This window comes from Jaculus jaculus, chromosome 11, assembly GCF_020740685.1.
Source record: "Jaculus jaculus isolate mJacJac1 chromosome 11, mJacJac1.mat.Y.cur, whole genome shotgun sequence".
Taxonomy (NCBI): domain Eukaryota; kingdom Metazoa; phylum Chordata; class Mammalia; order Rodentia; family Dipodidae; genus Jaculus; species Jaculus jaculus.
The window spans coordinates 17200776-17225049 of record NC_059112.1 but is presented as its reverse complement, the minus strand read 5'-3'; the positions used below and the strand labels follow the sequence as shown (position 1 = coordinate 17225049).

Below are 24274 nucleotides of genomic sequence, written 5' to 3'. Positions count from 1 at the left end.
CTCCATTAGAAACACATGGTTTCCAATACTAGTAGATTATAGATATCAAATATACATTTTGCTTTAAAATTTAAAAGCTCCTTCATCCTTTTACATAATTGATACTTTTAAAGTAGAAATTGTGGCTTCTCATAAATATAACGGCACTTTTTAAAAACTGACATGAAACAGTATTAAGAAGAATACAAAGTAACACAGCAACTCTTAAATACTGCCCAGGGAGTTTAGCTTGGGAAATCCTTTAAAGGCAATGTAGCAACGTCTACCTACATTTTTTAATCTTTATTTGCCTACATTTTTTTCTCTTTTTTTTGTTCATTTTTATTTACTTGAGTGTGGCAGAGAGAAAGAGACAGAAAGAGACAGCTAGAGAGAGAGAGAGAGAATGGGTGTGCCAGGGCTTCCAGCCACTGCAAACAAACTCCAGACGCGTGCGCCCCCTTGTGCATCTGGCTAACGTGGGTCCTGGGGAATTGAGCCTTGAACTGGGATCCTTAGGCTTCACGGGCAAGCACTTAACCGCTAAGCCATCTCTCCAGCCCTGCCTATATATTTTTTAAGTTCAGTGAAAATTATGGTAAGCAGTCACCATCTAAACATAGCTAAAGAAATGATTATATATATTTAAATATATTTTATTTATTTGAGAGAGAGAAAATGGGTACGCCAGGTCCTCCAGCCACTGCAAATGAACTCCAGATGTGTGAGCCCCCTTGTACAACTGGCTAACGTGGATCCTGGAGAGTCAACCGGGATCCTTTGGCTTTGCAGACAAATGCCTTAACCGCTAAGCCATCTCTCCAGCCCAGAAATGATTACATATTTTAATAAGTAAAAAATGTGTGTTCATGAATAAACAATTAACTGACTATAACACTGTAGACTTACAATGGAGCATATTTTTTTGTTCATTTTTATTTATTTATTTGAGAGTGACACAGAGAGAAAGACAGATAGAGGGAGAGAGGAGAGAGTGGGCGTGCCAGGGCTTCCAGCCTCTGCAAACGAACTCCAGACGCGTGCGCCCCCTTGTGCATCTGGCTAACGTGGGACCTGGGGAACCGAGCCTCGAACCGGGGTCCTTAGGCTTCACAGGCAAGCGCTTAACTGCTAAGCCATCTCAATGGAGCATATTTTAACGGAGACAGGGCTAGGGAGATAGACAGCTGAGCAGCTGAAGGTGCTTGCTTACAAATGCCTGCTGGCCTGGGTTCAATTCCCGCAGCACCCACAGAAAGCCAGATGCACAGCGTGGTTCATGCACCTAGGGTGCATTTGCAGTGGCAAGAGGCCCTAGAGAGCCTCCTCCCATCAAATAAATAAATATTTTTAAAATATTAAATAGGATATTTATTATATAGTCAATAAAAGAAATATGAGATTTACACAATGAATGTTTCTTAAACCCTTCTAATGAAAATGTATATGTGCACATTTAAAACTGTCTTAATATTAAAACTAAGCAGTTTTCCACTTACTAGTGTGTGTATATATGTGTATACACATACACATATCTAGCAAAAATTCGAACAACATTTTGTTTTGTAACAAAAAGCACTATGATGAAACAGAATTTTTCTATATTCAAAGACTTTTTTTCCCTCACTTCTAGGAATTGAACCCAGAACCTCCCACATGCTAAGTAAGTGCTCTACCACTGAGCCACACGCTAGCCTTCCAGAGATTTTAATACTCTACCTCAAGCCTCTACTAGCTTTAGAACAAAAAAAAAAAGAGATGTATTTTAAAACAATAAGTCATTTTTCTAGTGATAAAGATTTAGCATCTTAACTTTATTTTCATATCCTACAGATTTTAACAAAATATGTCACCATGAAAATATTTTCCAAAGACCATCAAAATTGTCAGCTTTGATGATTTTATACTACCTTATAGCATACACTTCTTCCTCTAAGTCAAAACAAAAACAATGCTAAAAATCTTAGGTCCAATACAGTTACTTTATGGAACACGTTTAATATTTACAGTTGATTTTCAAAATGAACATTCAGTCACCAGAATCCATGCTTGCAAAAATAACCTTACTTTCCTGAAACACTTCTTCAAAGGACTCGAGGTGACTGCGTTTCTACTTTACCTAGTTGTTGAAGTTGACACCTGTCATCCTGACATCCACACAACGGACTCCGGACTGGTTCATCTTCTGAAAGCAAACTGAGTCGCCGGACCTTAAGTAATCTCGGAGAACTCTCCTGAGTCCTAACTCTCATATCCAGAACCACGTCTCCAGAAAGGATGGGAGGAACGACTCTCTTTAGAAAAGCCATTTGAAGGGTCTTTTTCAGAAGCACCTAGAAGGGTGTCTGGGGCAACTTCCTTGATGCGTAGGTAAGTATGCTGTCCGTGTCAAAGAGCAAAGAAACGTCACGGGAGCTTAGGCGGTGCCTAAGCCAGCAGGTCAACCACCAGCTGTTTGGAAGCTGATTTTATTTTAGGACCTTACTGTTTATGCTGATAACAAGGCAAACAGTTCCAGACTAGGAAACCGCACTTCATACACACATGGCTTCTGTGGTGGGTGTTAACAGCAATCGCAAGGCCATAAAACGGCCAGCGTGAATCTAGTTTAACATTTACACTTTGAAAACCTTCACTGTGATAGAGGTTAAGTTTACTTTGATCGCAGGTATATCTTTCTTTTCAAATAAACTTAAGAGCTTAAGTATCAGTCACTTGGGTTCAAAAGATCATTCTTATCCCTTTGAAACTTCACTAATTCATCTCTGGAGCAACTTACAAAGAAAATAAAGAGGAATCACTGAAAACCTTATACTAACCACACACAAACACACACAGCCTTTATTACAATCAATCATATCATTAGGAAAGTAAAAACCTTGGCATGAGCTACCAAAAAGTAATTGATAATGTAAATAATTGGCTCTAGGACGGTGGAAAGCATTAAAGTATAAATATTAATATTCAGTAAGTGTGCTGATCAGCGTTACATCATTTGTTTTCAACATAATTTTGCACTTACTCCTACTGTCTTAATGTAACTAGAAGGAAAACAAAACAGCCCAGAGGAATGAGGCGTAAGTAGACTGAAAGCCAGTTAACACCTTCCTCTCTTCCTCCCTTTGCCTGCCCTCTGCTGGGGGACTAAGTCACCAAGAAGGTTATGGGTAAACAGGAGCAGGAAGGCCCCTAAGTAATCATATTTGTAACTTCAAAAGACACACATTTGTAATTAATTAATAACTTCAAAGCTCAGATTCAAGCTGGGTGTGGTGGCGCATGCCTTTAATCCCAGCACTTGGGAGGCAGAGGCAGAGGTAGGATGATTGCTGTGAGTTCGAGGCCACCCTGAGACTACACAGTGAATTCCAGGTCAGCCTGGGCTAGAGTGAGACCCTACCACAAGCCCCCCCCCCCAAAAAAAAACATTTAAAAGAAAAACCCACCTCAGATTCGCTTAGTGAAACAAAGGAAGCATCATTCCTCCAATATTCAACATAAAGAAAATTATGTATGTAACATTCTAAAGATGAAGCAAAAATGGTCCCTATAGAAGTCACAGGAAATTGATAGCAAAAAGTAAACAAACTTCTTGATCTGCATTACTTAGTTTCTCATCCTTACTCTTCTACCATAAGACTAGTCTCTATTTTGTGCATTTAAAATATATTATTTGAGAGCTGGAGAGATGGCTTAGTGGTTAAGCGCTTGCCTGTGAAGCCTAAGGACCCCGGTTCGAGGCTCGGTTCCCCAGGTCCCACATTAGCCAGATGCACAAGGGGGCGCACGCGTCTAGAGTTCGTTTGCAGAGGCTGGAGGCCCTGGCGCGCCCATTTTCTCTCTCTCTCCCTCTATCTGTCTTTCTCTCTGTGTCTGTGTCTGTCGCTCTCAAATAAAAAAAAAAAAAAAAATATATATATATATATATATATATATATATATATATATATATATGTATAATTTGAAGCTCCTTCGTAGTGAAACGTTCACCTGCTATAAAGACTCCAAGAATATTTAAAGGACTAACAATGTGCCTTCCATCTGGGGTGCAAGGGTGGAGCTCAATTGGTAGAAGGTTTGACTGGCATGCAACAAGCCCTGGCTTCGATCCCAGCAGGGCACAAAATTAAGCAGGGTGGCACCTATCTGTAATCCCAGTACTTGGGAGTTAGCTGCAGGAAGTGTAGAGAGATTCAAGGTCATCCTTGGTTATATAGTTGTAAGGAGTCTAGGTTATATTAGATCTTGTCGCAAGGGGGTGGGGGGCGCGGAATCTGGCTGGGGAGCAAAATAAATCAGGAAAGTTGGGGGCTAGGGAGATGGCTTTGTGACTAAAGGAACTTGCTTGTGAAGCCTGCTGGACTGGGTTCAATAGGTTCAATTCCCTAACCACCCACATACAACCTACTTGGTGCCTGTTTTTGGCATTTGTGTATAGCAGCAAGAAACCCCAGTGCACCCATACACACACACACATATGCACACTCCAGTGAAAAAATTTAAGCACAGCCAAGTAAAAAGACCTAAATCTCCCTAAAGCAGCACCACATCTAATAGAAAACCACTGACTTCTAAAATGCTTCAGCACATTCTTTCTCAAAGGTTACTTTGGGCCCGAAACAAACAGAATTACTATCCAATCTGTCTAATCCCCACAAACAGGAGAAAAGGCTGTGGGGCTCGAACCCGAGTGGCCTCACTGGGTTCTGTGGGAGCTCGTTCACTTACGCAGTCTCTCTTTAAGAACGTGATCATCGGGGCTGAAGGGATGGCTTAGCAGTTAAGGCATTTGCATGCAAAGCCAAAGAACCCAGGTTCGAGTCTCCTGGACCCATGTTAGCCAGATGCACAAGGGGGCACACGTGTCTGGAGTTTGTGGCTGGAGGCCCTGGTGTGCCCAATCTCTCTCAATTTCTCTCTCCCTCTGTCAAATAAAAAAATAATAATTTTTTTTTTTTAAAAAAAGAATGTGATGGGCTGGAGAGATGGCTTAGCGGTTAAACACTTGCCTGTGAAGCCTAAAGACCCCGGTTCAAGGCTCGATTCTCCAGGACCCATGTTAGCCAGATGCACAAGGGGGTACACGCGTCTGGAGTTCGTTTGCAGTGGCTGGAAGCCCTGGTGTGCCCATTCTGTCTCTCTCTCTATCTGCCTCTTTCTCTGTCCCGTCGCTTTCAAATAAATAAAAATAAAACAAAAAACTAAAGAATGTGATGATCACCTCCTGGTCTTTACAAGGCAGGTCTGCTGTGTGCCTGGGGCCCCTTGGCAGGTCTTATCTACAGAGCCCAGGGAAGACAGCAGTGTGTCACACCTGCTAATCACAGACAGGAAGTTGTCTTCATGCTTGTCCTTGATGGTGTGTTGAGACAAGCAGCTGGGTCGCTCCTTACTCTAGAATGCTCTTCCAATTGCAGAAAGGTTGGTGGTACAGAAAAGACCACAAGACTCTCTCATACTTGCCTTATTCTCTAAGAGGTTGCTGAGTGGCATCTAAAATGATTATGGGGCTAGAGACGGCTCAGTGCTGTGTAAGGTGCTTGCCTGCAAAGACTCACAACCAGGGGTTGGTTCCCCAGTATCCTTGCAAAGCCAGATGCACAAAGTAGCACACGCATCTGGAGTTCATCTGCAGTGGCAGAAGGCCCTGGGGACCCAGTAGTTCTCATTCTCTCTCCCTCCCCCCCCCCTTCTCGTTGTGGGAGGGTGTGGGTGTCTGTATCTCTTTGCTTGCAAATAAATAAATAATTTAGAAAAAAGTTATTAAGTGCAGGATCTTCTGCAAGCTGACTACTGAAGGAGGAAGACCATCTGCCGAGCTGCAGTCTTCACTGTAGGGTTGTCCACAGCTTGGCTGGGCCTGTACTGCAAATCCGGTTCCTCGGCCCCATCTCTTTCCGATCCCACACGCCCTTTGTAAGCGTGGACCTCAAATAAACATCCTGGGGGCTCGACTGTGTTTACCATCATCCTCCCCAGAACCCGAGAGACACAGAGCAGAGGGAGGGGCATATCGATGGCAAACCTGGACCCATTCCTAACTGGGGTGGGTCTGAGTCAAGTGTCCCCTGTAGATGTATGTGTTGTGAATACTTTGTCCCTAGGTGGTGGCAATTTGGGAATGTTGTGGGGCCTTTGGGAGGTAGAGCCTTGCTGGAGGAGGTGTGTCATAAAAAGCGGACCCTGAGGCCTACCTGTCCCACTCACTGGGTGTTCAGGGCTAGCTCGCTCACTGAGACCACTTCCTGCTACTGTGACAAAATGGGACAGCCCAGATGCCTGCTCTGCCATGATGAAACTTCCCTCCAAACTGCCAGCCAAAACAAACCCTTTCTCCCCATAAGCTACTTTGTGTCAGTGTTTTGTCCCATCAGCAAGAAGGCAACCATTACACTGAATCTGAGGCGAAAGGCCGTAGAACCTGGCTACGAGTTGGTATTTCAAAGCATGTCAGTATCATGACTTTGAACTAGCTGATATTCCCATCATGAACGTGCGCAATAGTGTATCGAAGCCCTGGTCCAGGCCTTAGTCTTGGGATGCGACAGAACCTTAAAGAGGTGGAGGCTGGTAGGAAGAAATTACATCATTGGGGAGGTGCCCTTGAAGGAGACTGAGGGACATGGGCCCCCTTTTCCCTCTCTTTTGCTTCCTGGCCACAAGCCCAAAACAATAAGCCAGTCATTCCCAGACTGGAACACTTCCAAAACTGAGCCAAAATAAACCTTTCCCTCTAATAAGTTAATTACATCAGGTATTTCACTGTAGAGAGAGAAACACGGCCAACACGACGCCGAGCGTAATGGGAACGGGTCCAGGAACTGCAACCGGGCTGGATAAGCGAACACATGGCATTTAAAAATCTTTTGAAGGTCGTGCGTGGTGGCGCACACCTTTAATCCCAGCACTCGGGAGGCAGAGGTAGGAGGATCACCATGAGTTCGAGGCCAGCCTGAGACTCCATAGTGAATTCCAGGTTAGCATGGGACAGAGTGAAACCCTACCTCAAAAAACAAAACAAGGGCTGGAGAGATGGCTTAGCGGCTAAGCGCTTGCCTGTGAAGCCTAAGGACCCCGGTTCGAGGCTCGGTTCCCCAGGTCCCACGTTAGCCAGATGCACAAGGGGGCGCACGCGTCTGGAGTTCGTTTGCAGAGGCTGGAAGCCCTGGCGCGCCCATTCTCTCTCTCTCCCTCTATCTGTCTTTCTCTCTGTGTCTGTCACTCTCAAATAAATAAATAAATAAATGAACAAAAAATATTTAAAAAAAAAAATCTTTTGAGGCCCTGGTCACACTTTCACCTTAGAGTATTCCTGTAACCTTACCGTGTCACTCAGACTGCTTCCGGGGCGGCGACTTGGACCATGTAATCCCGTGCGGCTCGTGAGCACTTTGGAGAATGAAGCATTCAGAGGTTCGTCATCCAGACTGGAAAAAAATGGCTTCTTCTCTGAAGGAAACAAAATACAGTATTTGCCATCAGGGATGTTTGTAGTAAGTACTTGTTCACGTCAACTCCCATCTACCCTGACCAGGCACCACCTGCCCAGCGCTGCTGTTCTTTTCCAGTCATGGTGTGTCGCTATGGAAACTTTGAAACAGATGTAAAATTATAGAGAATGGTATCATGCCCCCCCCCATTATTTCCCAGTACTGCAACCATGTTCCGTTCATTTCTTCATATTCCACCGCTTTGAGTTATTTTAATTAAATGCCAGACATCCAAGCATTCCATCCGTACATAATTCAGTAGAAGCTTCTCTAAGGCTTGTTTAACATAAGCCGATTCCTTTAATTCTTTGGTGGTTTGATCAGGTGTCCCCCTTAAACTCGTGCTGTGAATGCTTGGTCCCCAGCTGGTGGCAATTTGGGAGGGGGAGCCTCGTGGGAGGAGCGATGCTGGGAAAGGCTGGGAGACATGACAGCCAGCGGCCCTGTGCCACAGCTCAGCACGTTCTCTTGCTACAGATTTTCACCTGTTGTATCAAGAAGTGACTTTCGCCAGGCGTGGTGGCGCACACCTTTAGTCCCAGTACTCGGAGTCAGAGGTAGGAGGACAGCCATAAGTTCGAGGCCACCCTGAGACTACATAGTGAACTCCAGGTCAGCCTGAGCTAGAGTGAGACCCTACCTCGAAAAAACAAAAACACCAAAGTGACTTTCAGCCTCTGCTCATGCTGTGCTTCCATCCTGTGGTCAGGAAGCTTCCCCTTGAGACTATAAATCAAAAATCAACTCTTTCCTCCCATCAGCTGATTATGGATGGGTATTTAAGGTAACTAGCAACTTTTAAGGTACCTACAGCAAATGACTAGAACATAGTAATTTCTCTGTGCCATCAACTACCAACTATTGCTCATATTTCCAGGTGTCTTTTCACCACTTATTCTAATTCTAATGAAAACAGAATCTAGACAATTGTAACTCGGACTCTTAGATCTGTTTCCACATGCAGTTTTCCCTCTCCTTTTCATCTCTTTGTAACAAGTAATGCTTTTGTAGATAGATGGCTGAACTCATGCACCAGAATTTTCTTCAATAGCACATTTAGGTGTTTTTTGTTTTTTTTTTTTCCCAAGGTAGGGGTCTCACTCTAGCCCAGGCTGACCTGGAAGGGTCAGGGTGGCCTTGAACTCACAGTGATCCTCTTACCTCTGCCTTCCGAGTGCTGGGATTAAAGGCATGGCCACCACGCCCAGCTTCAATAGAACATTTAATACACTGATGTTTCACCTAGTAAAATAGAGAACTATAATACAGGTAATGTTTCTATTGGGCAAAATATTTATCCCATCCATAGATAATGTTTCAATGTGTATTTTTCAAAATCTAATTATAATAACTGAGACATCATGGACTCTGAACCCACAATATATATATACACAATAATTTTGAAGATTTGATTCCATAACCAGAGTGTTGTTTTGCCATTTATAAGATATACATATTCCATGCTTTACAAAGTCTTAGCATTTTTCAATAGTTTTGTAGGCCAAATCCTAAAAGCTACCTTTGAAACTCAAATTAGACTTACTTCAAACTATAGCTAATTTCTCTCCAAATTGTCTTTCTTCTTAATGAATTTAATATCCAACCCAATAGAAATGGCAAACTCTGGGCTGGAGAGATGGCTTAGTGGTTAAGGCACTTGCAGACAAAGCAAAAGGACCCAGGTTTGATTCCCCAGGACCCACATAAGCCAGATGCCCAAGGTGGCGCATGTGTCCAGAGTTTGTTTGGAGCAGCTGGAAGCCCTGGCACGCCCATTTTCTCTCTCTCAATCTCTCTCCCCCTCTTTCTCTCTCAAATAAATAAAATAAAAATATTTTCGGGCTGGAGAGATGGCTTAGTGGTTAAGCCATTGCCTGTGAAGCCTAAGGACCCCGGTTCGAGGCTCGGTTCCCCAGGTCCCACATTAGCCAGATGCACAAGGGGGCGCACGCATCTGGAGTTCGTTTGCAGAGGCTGGAAGCCCTGGCGCGCCCATTCTCTCTCTCTCCCTCTACCTGTCTTTCTCTCTGTGTCTGTCGCTCTCAAATAAATAAAAATAAATAAATACATAAAATAAAATAAAAATGCCTTTTCGCCAAGATGGCGCCGAAAGCGAAGAAGGAAGCTCCTGCCCCTCCCAAAGCTGAAGCCAAAGCAAAGGCCCTGAAAGCCAAGAAGGCCGTGCTGAAAGGCATCCACAGCCACAAAAAGAAAAAGATCCGCACGTCACCCACCTTTCGGCGACCCAAGACATTGCACCTCTGGAGGCAGCCTAAATACCCTCGGAAGAGCGCCCCCAGGAGAAACAAGCTTGACCACTATGCCATCATCAAGTTCCCCCTGACCACTGAGTCGGCCATGAAGAAGATAGAAGACAACAACACCCTAGTGTTCATTGTGGACGTTAAGGCTAACAAGCATCAGATCAAACAGGCTGTGAAGAAACTCTATGACATTGATGTGGCCAAAGTCAACACCCTGATCAGGCCTGATGGAGAGAAGAAGGCCTATGTTCGGCTGGCTCCCGATTATGATGCTTTGGATGTTGCCAATAAAATTGGGATCATCTAAACTGGATCCAGCTGGTTAATTCTAAATACACCTTTTTTTTCACTATAAAAAAAATAATAATAAATAAATAAAATAAAAATATTTTATAAAGAAAAGCCAAACTCTGAAGCAATAACATCATACTTAAAAACTTTTCATTTGAGGGCTGGAGAGATGGCTTAACCGTTAAGGCATGTGCCTACAAAGCCAAAGGATACCAGTTCAACTCTCCAGGACCCACATAAGCCAGCTGCACAAGGGGATGCATGAATCTGGAGTTTGTTTGTAGTAGCTGGAGGCCATGATGTACCCATTCTCTCTCTCTCTTTCTCTCTCTCTCTCCCTCTTTCTCATAAATAAATAACTAAAAAATATATATTTTTAAAAACTTTTCATTTGAAATTCCTGGGCTATGGAGATGGTTTCTGTGGGCAAGCCCAGCCATGCAGGCATGTGTACCCCAGTTCAGAGCCCCAGAACCCATGTAACATGTCAGGCATTGTGACACACACCTGTAACCAAACACTAGGGAGGCAGAAACAGGGCCCTGCAGCTCCGTGGACAGTGAGTGCAGCTAAATCAGTGAGCTCTACATTCAGCAAGGGACCCTACTGCAAAGCATTAAACATGAGGGACCCGGGAGACGACTGCGGTTAAAGCACTTGCCAATGAACCCGGAGTTCACAACAAGTACATCAAGGAACAGAAGGAAGGTCCAGAGCCAGGAATCCTGCTTCAGATGAGGTGGGAAGGCAAGAACTGACCTGAAAGGTGTCCACTGACTTCCACATGTACACCGCAGCATGTATGTGTCCACGCTCACACACGAACATGTGCTCACAAATAACAGAATTAAATTTTTAAAAAATGGAGCAAAACTGAGGTTGATACCTGGTGTCCATCTCTGGCCTCCACATGCATGTGCACACATGTGTGGTCATACACACATGAACATGCAGACACACATGCACAGCACATTCATACCCAAAAACAGATATTCCTATAGTCAAGATACAAAAATGTTCCTTTTACTGAGGTACAGTCGACTAAGTCATGACAAAAGCCAAATCTTGAAAGCCCTGAATAACACTGGCTCACTCATACTCACCCTCAAGTCACAATTGCTACCATTTCGACACATTTTTTTTTTAGTCTATTAACAACATGATACCCCCAATTCTGCAAAAACTCCTAGGGCTTTACTTGTTTTAGGTTCATGGAAATCTTTTCTCACTCAAAGAAATTAAATCTCATGTGATAAATAACATGTCATGGCTTCCAGGGACAGTATTTAATGAGATTTTAACTATGTTTCATCTTATTTTGGGGGACATGCCACAAAACTAATTAGTGCTGGAATTGAACCCAGCTAATGGAACGCTGTAATGCGTCCAGCGGGAATGCCTCCGACCACCATCAGCAGCTTTTCATATCGCTCCACTCTTGAATCTGTTGGGATGTAGCACCTTCCAATCCTATACTTGTTAAAGATGTTTACAAATATTTGCAAGCAGAGAAAGAGAGAGAGAGAAGAGATACAGGTAGAAGGAATGGGCATGCCAGGGCATCCAGCAGCTGCAAATGAACTCCAAACACATGTGCCTCTTGGTGCGTCTGGCTTTATGCGGGCACGGGGAGATCGAGCCCAGGTAGTGTGGCTTCGCAGGTGAGTCCCTTAACTGCTCCAGCCCCTAATCTTATACTTGATGTGGATCTTCTTCTTTTTTTTTTTTTTTAATTTTTTATTAGCATTTTCCATGGTTATAAAAAAATATCCCATGTCAATTCCCTCCCTCCCCCCCACACTTTCTCCTTTGAAATTCCATTCTCCATCATATTACCTCCCCATCACAATCATTGTACTTACATATATACAATGTCAACCTATTCAGTACCCTCCTCCCTTCCTTTCTCTTCCCTTTATGTCTCCTTTTTAACTTACTGGCCTCTGCTACTAAGTATTTTCGTTCTCACGCAGAAGCCCAATCATCTGTAGCTAGGATCCACATATGAGGGAGAACATGTGGCGCTTGGCTTTCTGGGCCTGGGTTACCTCACTTAGTATAATCCTTTCCCGATCCATCCATTTTTATGCAAATTTCACAACTTCATTTTCCTTTACCGCTGAGTAGAACTCCATAGTATAAATGTGCCACATCTTCATTATCCACTCATCAGTTGAGGGACATCTAGGCTGGTTCCATTTCCCAGCTATTATAAATTGAGCAGCAATAAACATGGTTGAGCACGTACTTCTAAGGAAATGAGATGAGTCCTTCGGATATATGCCCAGGAGTGCTATAGTTGGGTCATATGGTAGATCAATCTTTAGCTGTTTTAGGAACCTCCACACTGATTTCCACAATGGCTGGACCAGACTGCATTCCCACCAGCAGTGTAGAAGGGTTCCTCTTTTTTTGATGTGGATCTTCTTGTGACCGCACAATCCCAGAGCTAGCTGTACCCCTGAAAGAATTCCTGGCATCTGTCTAGAAGTTTTCCATAACCTCATCATCAGACCTACAGCTCTTGTAGTCTCAACTGTTTTTTGGTTTTTTTATTTTATTTTATTTATTTGAGAGCGACAGACACAGAGAGAAAGACAGATAGAGGGAGAGAGAGAGAATGGGCGCGCCAGGGCTTCCAGCCTCTGCAAACGAACTCCAGACGCGTGCGCCCCTTGTGCATCTGGCTAACGTGGGACCTGGGGAACCGAGCCTTGAACCGGGGTCCTTAGGCTTCACAGGCAAGCGCTTAACCGCTCAGCCATCTCTCCAGCCCTGTATTTTTTTTTTTTTAATGAGGGAGAGAGAACTGGCACACCAGGGCCTCCAGCCACTGCAACCAAACTCCAGATGCAGGTGCAGCCTTGCACACTTGTGTCACCTTGTGTGTCTGGCTTACCTGGGATCTGGAGAGTAAAACCTGGGTCCTTAGGCTTCACAGGCAAGTGCCTTAACTGCTAAGCCATCTCTCAACCCTAGTCTCAACTTTTTAACGAGTTATAATCACATGCAACAGGACTGGTTTTTACATGCTGACCAACATTTCTTTATCTCCCTGCCAATTATTGCACATGGGATCTGTTTTCCTTTCACTGACCTTATTTGGAGAACAACACATCTGTAAGAAGGGTAATGTTCTTAGCATGTGCATGTGTGCGTACAGATGTGCACGTGAAGTCCGGGGAACAACCCCAGGTGGCAACGTCAGAAACACCAGCCACCTCCTTTGAAACATGGTCTCTCACTGGTCTACAGCTCACCAATCAGGCTAACCTAGCTTTCCAGGGAGCCTCCGTATCCATCCTCCACGATCCATCTCCCTCGCACGGGGATCACAGGTACACACTACCACACTTGGTGCTTTTATAAGTTTGTTTGTTTGTTTATTTATTTATTTGCAAGGGGGGAGAGAGAGAATGAATGAGAATGGGTGTGCCAGTGCCTCTAGCCACTTCATCCAGCTTTACGTAGGTGCTGGGGAATCGACCCCTGGTCATTAGGCTTTGCAGGCAAGTGCCTTAATCACTAAGCCATCCCTCCAGCCCCACACTTGGCATTTTTACATGGGGACTGGACATCAAACTCAGGCCCTTCCTTGCGCTTAGCCACTAAGATATCTCACCGCCTCCAAGCACAGTAGTTTTTAGGATGACTTTCACAACACTACGTGGAGGACAGCGGGGGTCAGAGAAAGATCAACCGTGCGCAGCCAGGCCGTGCATGTGTTCAACGCTGCGATTCTGAATTGTTTACTTATTTATCTATTTATTGGTTTTTCAAGGTAGGGTCTCGCTCTAGGCCAGGCTGACCCGGAATTCACTACGTAGTCTCAGGGTGGCCTTGAGCTCACAGTAATCCTACCTCTGCCTCCCAAGTGCTGTGATTGAAGGTCAAATAGACAAGAAGGTCACAGGCATTTGACAACAGTAAAGAGAATTCTGTAAAGAGCCAACTGACAAAAGGTTTGAAGGGTGAGACTTCTCAACTGTAGTGGGAATAATATTCTAGACTCGTCATCGGGCAGGAAAGAAGACGGAGGCCCAGCTTTAAGCAGGGAGGATGCGGGGCCAATGACGTCTCTAGGCAGAGCCTTGCATCACTTCAGTCCAGGAAGGAGAAGGATGTTTAGATGATAAATTAAACTTCATATTCTTTTTGAAAAGAATTTTTAGAGTAATTGCAACAGAAATGTCCAGAGTTTTCTTTAAAAAAAAAAAAAAAGTACTTGTTTATTTATTTACAAGGGGAGAGAGAGAGAGAGAGCCACCAGGACCTCTGGCCACTGCAAATAAACCCTTTAGGCATTGCAGGCAAATGCCTTGACTGCTGAGCCATCTCTCCAGCCCCAGAGTTTTCTTCATTTCAGGAGGTATTTGACACGTGTCTATGATATGTATTAAGGTAGAAAATAATAGTTAAAAGTGAACGAACTGTGAACAAATCTCAGTGGTGTTCCCTGTGTTATTCCCCACATTTATACGGTTGGAATACATCAAAATATGAGGAAGAAAACCAGGAAGTTATGTGTTTGATACAGGGCAGATTTGGAATCACAATTTTTATTTTGTTTTAGTTATTTATTTTAGTAGCATCTCGCTCTAACCCAGGCTGATCTGGATTCACTATATATTCTCAGGCTGCCCTCAAATTCAAAGAGATCCTCCTACCTTTGCCTCCCAAATGATGGGATTAAATGTGTGTGCTCCACACCCAGCAAACAGAGAGATAACAAATGGGTGCACCAGGGCCTCCAGCCACACTGCAAACAAACTCCAAATACATGCACCACCATGTGCATCTGGCTTTATGTGGGTATTGTCGAACTTGGGTTGTTAGGCTTTGCAGGCAAGTGCCTTAACCACTGTGGTAGTTTGAATAAATAGCCCCAGTATATTTAGTGTTTTATTAGTTTGTAGTTGGCATCTGCAGCCACCTAGCTGGAGGCAGTGTCACTGGGTGGATCTTAAGGTGTGGTGGATTTCAATCTAAAGATATGCAAAGTGTGTCTAGCTGGAGTTCCTGAAGTATGCTATGGCTTTTGACCTTTAGGCTTGTGCTTCTCTCTCTCTCTGCTTGGACCTGTGAAGGCAGGCCAGCTTCTTCTGCCATTGTGGATCTGTAAGCTTCAATAAATCCCTTCTTCCATCACTGTGCCTGGTCTGGGCTCATCTCAGCGACCCTGAAGCCATCTGCTACGACCACTAAGCCATCTCTCCAGCCCTGGACTCACTAATTTTAAGAAGCTCAACCTAATCATTTTGTAATTAAGAAAAGGTCTACTTCATGAAGGATTTAGCCTTTGCTCACCAAGCTTTTAGGTAAAAGTTGTTACGAATACTAACATAATATAAGGTGTATAGCAGAACTACCTAGCAGGATGGAAAAAATGAGTAGGATAAATTACTTCAAAGATTCCAACTTGAAACTCTAAATTTAACTTCAAAATGCATTTCACTTATACTTAAATATCCAAATGTGTGGTGACCTAGAAATGCATCATAGTTCCACTAAAGAGAGAAAACTATGCAAGACCTGGAATCTATGAGGGCCAATTCCTGCTCTTCCAGTAAAATTGCTTCAGGAGCCAGGTGCGCTAGCTCACGTTTTTAATCCTAACACTGAAAGGGAGGTAGGAGGGTTGCTGTGAGTTCAAGGCCAGGCTGAGACATCCAGGTTAGCCTGGTTTAGAGCAAGACCCTACCTCAAAAAAAAAAAAAAAAAAACTACTTTAGGAATCCCACAAGGCCTCATAAAATGAAGATGTAAAAAAAAAAAAATGAGGGGCTGGGGGAATAGTTCAATGGTTAAAGGTCTTGCTTGCAAAGCCTAATGGTTAAAGGTACTTGCTTGCAAAGCCTATCGGCCTGGATTCAGTTCCTTGACCACCCATATAAAACCACACAGCAGACAAGCATTCATTTGCAGTGGCAAGAGAGCCTGGTGCACGCGCACGCACGCACGCGCGCACAAACACACACACACAAGTATAAAAAAAATTTTGACAGCTGGAGGGATGGCTTAGCGGTTAAGGCATTTGCCTGCAAAGCCAAAGGACCAAGGTTCGATTCCCCAGGACCCACATTAGCCAGATGCACAAGGGGGTGCGTGTCTGGAGTTTGTTTGCAGTGGCTAGAGGCCCTGGCACCCCCATTCTCTCTCTCTCTCTCTCTCTCTCTCTCTCTCTCTCTCTCTCTGTCAAATAAATAAATAAATATTAAATTGTTTTTTTGAAAGAGAAGGAGAACTGGTGTGCCAGGGCCTCCAGCCACTGCAATTGAACTCCAGATGCGTGCGCCACCTTGTGCATGCATCACCTTGTGTGTCTGGCTTACCTGGGATCTGGTGAGTCAAATGTGGGTCCTTAGGCTTTGCAGGCAAGTGCTTTAGCCACTAAGCCATCTCTCCAGCCCTTTTATTTTATTTTTTTGAAGTAAACTTTTAAAAAATAATGTCAATGCTCTGAAACCTTCGAGGGGGTTCTCGATTCACTTAAGAGAACTGCTTGTTACAGCTCTTGTTTCTGGTCCCCAATGCAACTGTGGAACTCATAAGCGACAGTCATTTGTTTAATTCATTGACTGTGTAAAACATGAAGAATCTCCTCACAAATAATCAAGGGTGGACAGGAAATATATATATCCTGTAAGTCTGATAGGTCAGAAACTGTTAAGGTCAAAAACTTATGGCCATCCATTTAATTGCCAAAGAAAATTAATGACTCATCAAATCAATAGGTTGTATCATACTTTAATTATTGATCCTCACTTTTAGAAATGCTTTGACTTTTATAATTTTTAAAGTGGACTTATATTTTAATCTTTTCTAGAATAGAAATCTTTTCACCTCTTCCCAAATTCCAATTTTAAGGCCTGTGGAAACATACTATGCTGACTAATGTAATATAGATTATATTACAAGACCTGCTGAAAATGCTGAATAATGATACTGATGCACAAATCACTGCACTTCACTAAGAAAGAAACTTCTAACTCTTGCTGATAAAGCAATGTTCTCTGCAGGTGAAGCTGTCAACATTTTGTTGATTTTACGTTTCTAGACAGAAGAGCAGTGGTTGTCTTAGCATGTGATCTAAGACGAGCAGTCAGTGAATTTTCCATTCACAACGTTGAGAAGCTCTTTTTCCCAAAGGTTTTATTACTGAATCAAGTCACACCAGTGTACACATTTTTAAGGGGGGGCGGGGCTCACGGCAGAGTCTCTCTCTAGCCCAGGCCTGACGTGGAATTCGCTATGCAGTCTCAGGGTGACCTGGAAGTCACCATGACCATCCCACCTCTGCCTCCCAAGCGCTGGGACTAAAGGCGTGTACCACCACCATGCCAGGCTACATTTTCTTTAGGTATTGATGAATAAACATGTATTTTTAGCACAGTTTCACCACTGTAGTTATATACTAGCACAAGAAAACAATGGGATTCAACCAAAAAAGTATCATATAAAAATGTTCTCCACTTAAGAGCCAAAGGAAGGGTAGGACTCCTTACAACATGCTCCCCCCAGACACAAAATGGCCTGGATATCCATGACCTCACAGCACCTGACACTACCTACACAAGACCTTCATAAGAGGAGGAAAAGATCATGACATCAAAATAAAAGAGAGACTGATTGAGATGGGGAGGGGATATGGTGGAGAATGGAGTTTCAAAGGGGAAAGTGGGGGGAAGGAGGGTATTACCATGGGATATTTTTTATAATCATGGAAGTTGTTAATAAAAATTTGAAATAAGAGCCGGGCGTGGTGGCGCACGCCTTTAATCCCAGCACTCGGGAGGCAGAGGTAGGAGGATTGCTATGAGTTCAAGGTCACCCTGAGATGACAGAGTTAATTCCAGGTCAGCCTGGACCAGAGTGAGACCCTACCTCGAAAAACCAAAAAAAAAAAAAAAAGAAAAAATTTGAAATAAAAAAAAAATGTTCTCCACATACACACCTACACTTAAATACCCCCCCCAAAAGAGGTGAATTTTAAAGTAGCCTGGTAGACATAGCAATATGGATATAACTTTAGCCCCCCAAATCTATACTGTTCTACTATCCCCAATTTGTAGAAATACAGTTACTGGTCTGGAGAGATGGCTAAGCAGTTACAGGTGCAAAGCCTGAGTTCAATTCCCCAGCACTCAAGTAAAACTAGATGCACAAAGTGGCGCGTGTGTCTCAAGTCTATTCGAAGCAGCATGAGATCCGGTGAAGCTATTCTCTCTCTCCTCCTTTATTTTTCTCTCTCAAATAAATAATTACTTTTTTTAAATCCATAGATGAAGCGAGATATGGTGACACAGGCTTTTAACCCCAACAATAAGGCGGCTGTGCTGTGGTGGGATGATGATTTTGAGGCAATCCGGGACTTAGAGAGTGGGGGCCATGTCAGCCTGGGTTACAGTGAGACCCTACCTCGAAAAAACCAACAAAATCCCCAGCTTCACCAATAACCCTCATAAAATGATAGAAATCATACATCCAACAAATAGTTATTGGAGATCCAGAACAAAAAAAATGAATAAAAGAAACAAAAAGCGAGCTGGGCATGGTTGCATATGCCTTTAATCTCAGCACTCAGGAGGCAGAGGTAGGAGGATCGCCATGAGTTCGAGGCCACCCTGAGACTACGTAGTAAATTCCAGGTCAGCCTGAGCTAGAGTGAAACCCTAGCTCAAACCTCCTCCCCCCACCAAAAAAAAGAAAGAAAGAAAACCCCCTAGACCAGGACGATTACATTCTACTGAAGAATTTGAACTTCCTTGAAGTTATTACTTTGCAAATATAAACCTAATGAGGACCATTCTATAAAACACTTACCTAGCTCAGCGGAGTTAAGAGCCTCCCTGATCCAAACATTAAGTACAGAGTAAAAACCACAAATAAAAATCCTCCGTGTACATTCATTCTATCACTGCCATTAGTGTTTTCACAAGTTTGCTATTCATAAGACACTGTAAGAATTTTCTACCTCCAAATTTCAATGGAGTGTTTTTCTGTCTGTTTGACTCATAGCTACCACACATTTCTAGCCTATCAGTTTACATTTTATTTATTGGGCTTTCCCAAGTACTCCAATCCTCACCTCTTCCACGACTTCATATGGAAGCTTTCTTTCTGATTTTACCAATGATTCTCCAGGCTCCTGAAGGACAAATGTCCCCTTTCTCACCAAAGCCTACAACTAAAATCTTCTCAGCAGTCTCCTGCAGAGATTATAGAAGAAACGGAAGAAAGAAACACACAGTAAAGCCTTAGGCACTCCACAAAAACTGTCAATTAATTAACCAAACTGCTTCAGTTCTTGCTTGTCACTGAGAGAGAGAACATGTGATCTAATTCAGGGGGAAAAAAATCATCTTTTATTTAAGAATGGCAGAGCTACAACATTTGAGGGTCATCAAAATCTCTAATCAAGCCAGGCGTGGTGGCGCACGCCTTTAATCCCAGCACTTGGGAGGCAGAGGTAGGAGGATCACCATGAGTTCGAGACCACCCTGAGGCTACATAGTGAATTCCAGGTCAGCCTGAGCTAGAGTGAGACCCTACCTTGAAAAACAAAAACAAAAAAGACTCTGATCAATGTGTATGCCTTCTGTGTCTATAGCCTGAACAAAATTATACAATGGAAATTGTCTATATAATTATGATCCCAGAGTCCAATGTGATAAAACATCACAGAAAATTCATGTAAGCTTCACGAACATGTTTTCAAATGCTTTTACAGAACACTTGGCAATGAAAGAGTTCTCCAGCTAGTTCAAAATTTAAATTAGAAGCCGAGTGTGGTGGTGCACACCTTTAATCCCAGCACTCTGGAGGCAGAGGTAGGATTCAGTTCCAGGCCACCCTGAGATGACATAGTGAACTCCAGGCAGCCTGGGACAGACTGAGACTTTACATCATAAAAAAAAAGAAAAAAATAGTAGATAGGAAAAACCAAATAGCTGCTCAAAGACATATAGCAAATGGTCCAGTTTCATCTCCCAAGTTTGTCTTTCTGTTTATTGCCTCCAGCAGGCTTAGAGAAGCCTGTCTTCCATGGGGGAAACTATGAAAGGACGTTTTCCATGGAAGATTTACATGACCTATTTCTCCCCCAAATTTATTGCCTGCAAACAACTTCTCTAAATTTAAGAAAAAACTTGTCACCCCTGCAAATCTCACAATTTATATCAAAAAGCTTTGAATAGGTGCATGATCTTTCCTCCAATCACGCCATTTCTCAGTGCTAATTCAAGAAAGAATATCAGGAACAGTGGTTCGAATTTCCAACATCCACCATACTGCTTACTCCTAAGGATGACAGAATATCGTAGAAGCTAAAAGAACAGATACAAGGCTGGAGGGATGGCTCAGCAGTTAGGGCGCATGCCTGCAAAGCCTAAGCACCCAGGTTTGATTCTCCAGGTCCCATGTAAGCCAGATGCACATTATGGCACATGTGTCTGGAGTTTGTTTGCACTGACTGGAGGCCCTGGTGCACCCATTCTCTCTCTCTTTCTAAATAAATAACATAAATTTAATAAAAAAAAAAAGGATATGAAGGACTGTTTGGGGAGGGGGTATTGATAGTTTCCTAAAATGAAGTGTTATCAAATTAAAAATAATCATACATATTTTTAACTAATGTGTTCTAACATTCACCATGTACTTTATATATATATTTTTGTCTCATTATGGCTCAGGCTGACTTGGAATTGACTATGTAGTCTCAGGGAGGCCTCAAACTCCCGACAATCCTCCTACCTCCTACAGGGCTAGAGAGATGGCTCAGCAGTTAAGACACATGCCTGCAAAGCCTAAGGACCCTGATTTGATTCCTCAGTACCCATGTAAGCCAGATGCACAAGGCAGCGCATGCGTCTGGAGTTTGTTTGCAGTGGCTGGAGACCCTGGAGCGCCCATTCTCTCTGTCTCCAACTCTAATAAAAAAAGTAAAACTTTAGTGAAGGGCATGGTGGTGCACGCTTTTAATCCCAGCACCTGGGAGACAGAGGTAGGAGGATCGCCATGAGTTTGAGGCCACCCTGAGACTCCATAGTGAATTCCAGGTCAGTATGAGCTAGAGTGAGACCCTTCCTTAAAAAAAAACAAAAATAAATAAATAAATAAAACTTTTTTTAAAAAGTGACACAATCTCTCGGGACTTTTGTGAGAATTAAATGTAAAAGATAAAATGCACTTAAACAGTATCTGACATATAATATACAAACTCGATGAATGTGATGATACATCAACTTACATCATTTATGCTGCTAAACAATAAACTTGGCAATCATTTCCCAAGAAACTAATGAATAAAAATGTGTCAAAATTCTAATACTGTTGAATGGTCGTGCACACATTTAATCCCAGCACGGGGGGTGGGGGGGTCAATGAGGTAGGAGGGTCACTGCGAGTTCAAGACCAGCCTCGGACTACATAGTGAATTGTAGGCCAGCCTGGACTAGAGTGAGACCCTATCATGAAAATCAAATATTCTAACACCTACAGATTGGCACTACTACTTCATGGTCATATCTGGGTTAATTTTGTTTCTTTTTTCAATACAATTACACATCTGATACAATTCCAAGATTACTGCACCACAGCATGTCTAGTGGTTCCAAACCTTGTACTCTCTACCTTCGCTTCATTGTTACACTAACACTAAGCCTTAGGGTCAGTTCTTCACTGCTCTACCTGATATGACAGTGAGCATTTTCACTGACAGGCTTTTCACACAACTTTGATTTTTACTTCAAGAAAGGGTCTTCAGGGCTGGGGAGATGGCTTAGCAGTTAAGACGCTTGTCTGCGAAGCCTAAGAACCCCGGTTTGATTCCCCAGGACCCACGTAAGCCAGACGCACAGGGGGCGCATGCGTCTGGAGTTTGTTTGCAGTGGCTGGAGGCCCTGGTGCACCCATTCTCTCTCTCTTTCTCTCAAATAAATAAATATATATATATTTAAAAGTAAGAGTCTTCAAACAGAACCACTATCCCTAATATGTGAAATGTGTTTGGTATTTTGCCCCAGACTCACCTGTCAGGATTTCAACAAATAATAGCTGCACAAAAATGCAGATTTCTCCCTTTTCTTACTGGGTCCTTTAAAAGCTGTTAGATGGCACTGCTGTTGTAATATATGTCTTATTTTTTTAGTATAACTGCTTGTATTTTATTTCATTTAAAGATCTTGTTTTGGGGTTGGAGAGATGGCTTAGCGGTTAAGACACTTGCCTGCGAAGCCTAAGGATCCATGTTCGACTCCCCATATTGCATATAAGCCAGACACACAGGTGACAAGTGCACAAGGTCACACATGCACACAAGGTGGCACACACATCTGGAGTTCGATTGCAGTGGCTGGAGGCCCTGGCACGTTAATTCTCTTTCTATCTCTCTCACTCTCTCCAAAAAAAAAAAAAAAAAAAAAAAGGCCAGTCTGTTAGACTTCCTCAAAACAAACAAACAAAAAAAAAAAAAACAAGACCTCACTTTTCCCTTATATCACTCTAGCAGCCTTGACTCAATATTTTAAAACATTTTTATTTATTTGAGAGATAAAGAAAGCATGGGAGTGCCAGGGACACTTGCCACTGCAAACGAACTTAAGATATATGAGCTACTTGGTAGATCTGGCTTTATTAACGGCTGCCATCTCTCCACTCAATTTTTTTGGGGGGGGGATTTTCAAGTAAGAGCTCACTCTAACTCAGGCTGATGTGGAATTCACTATGTAGTCTCGGGGTGGCCTCAAACTCTTGGCGCTCCTTCTACCTCTGCCTCCCAAGTGCTAGGATTAAAGGTGTGCACCACTATATCTGGCTCAACTAAATTTTATTGTGTAAAAACTTCTGCTAACTCTTGAAAAGGATTCTTAAGACAGTCTACTTTATCAGTTAAAAAAAATGGGAGTCTTGTGCTGGAGAGATGGCTTAGTGTTTAAGCACTTGCATGTGAAGCCCAAGGACCCTGGTTCGAGGTTCAATTCCCCAGTACCCACGTAAGCCAGGTGCATAAGGTGGTGCACGCATCTGGAGTTCGTTTACAGTGGCTGGAGGCCCTGATGTGCCCATTCTGTATCTGTCTCTCTCTGTCTTGCTCCCTCTCTCTCAAATATATTTTTTTAAATCTTTAAAAGTAGACATTATGATTAAAGTAACTTTGTTTTTTAGAAATTCTCTTTTTGAATTTTATTTATTTATTTGAGAGAGGGAGAGAGAATAGGCACACCAGGGCCTCCAGCCACTGCAAAAGAACTCCAGACACATGCAGCCCCTGTGCATGTGGCTTACGTGGGTATTGAGGAATTGAACCTGGGTCCTTAGGCTTCACAGGCAAGTGCCTGAACCACTTACACCAGCCCCTAAAATAGCTTTTATGAAACAATTACAGTTTAGCTTCCACCCCCATCTTAGAAGGGCAATAATTCCGTGATGAGAAAAACTAAGAACAAGGCGACTTCCGGTCAAGATGGCGACCGCCTAGCTGCACTACAGACAACAAGGGAAAAAAAAGGTAGATGCAGATCCTAAGGAGAGCGCTGCCCCAACATACCTCAAAAGGGGCCCGACTGAAACTAAGGACAACTGGCGAAATAAGCAAGGGTGCTCTTTTCCTGTGAACCGGATACCAGCACAAAGGGGAAGGAGATCAACGCAGAGAAAAATCAACTCCTACCAAATCAGAGAGCCAGAGCCCCAGAGATCCCCAACACCTCAGCACTGAAGCAGACCAAAAATGAACCCAACATGGCTCAGGGAAATTTTGCAGAAGAGGGGGCGGAAAGAATGTCAGAGCCACATGTTGGGTCCTGATTTGCAGAGACATTTATCATACTGTGCACTAACTCCACAATGCACGACCCATTTACATCAACAAGGAGGGTCCATTGGGAGGGGGTAGATCACAGATGAGCCTAAATAATGGTACCAAACTGCCTGTATTTACTGAAAAGAAAACTAATAAATTAAATTAAAAAAAAAAAACAACTAAGAACAAGATGGAAACTACTAAAGCCAAAATGAAAAGGAAGTAAATGAGTCCAGAACTGAGAGGCTCCATGATACTCACCTGTCACTCCGAGACAGAAACGCGCCACAATGCGTTTGTCCAGACCCTGGCTTTGGCATACCGCGCAGACTCTCCAAACAGTGTTAGTATTTAGATTGTGCATGGCAAGAATACAATTAGGCCTCTGTATCAGCCCACATGCATATTTGATAAGTCATTTTATTATGAAGCACTGTTAAATGACCCAA

At 43.2% G+C, this 24274-nt stretch overlaps 2 protein-coding genes across 10 annotated transcripts in view; one reads left to right on the top strand and one right to left on the bottom strand.

Moving 5' to 3' along the window:
* Fryl (FRY like transcription coactivator) overlaps positions 1-24274 on the bottom strand; it is a 297939-nt gene that overhangs the window by 216955 nt on the left and 56710 nt on the right. For all 9 annotated transcript variants that reach the window (XM_045130376.1, XM_045130379.1, XM_045130384.1 and 6 more), the window contains exon 3: positions 7304-7428. The gene's annotated coding sequence lies outside the window, so the exon portion shown is untranslated. The remainder of the gene's footprint in view (positions 1-7303; positions 7429-24274) is intronic.
* Positions 9570-10091, top strand: LOC123453337 (60S ribosomal protein L23a-like). The gene has a single exon (XM_045130386.1). It carries the CDS (start codon positions 9570-9572, stop codon positions 10038-10040), a length of 471 nt encoding a protein of 156 aa, XP_044986321.1. The 3' UTR covers positions 10041-10091.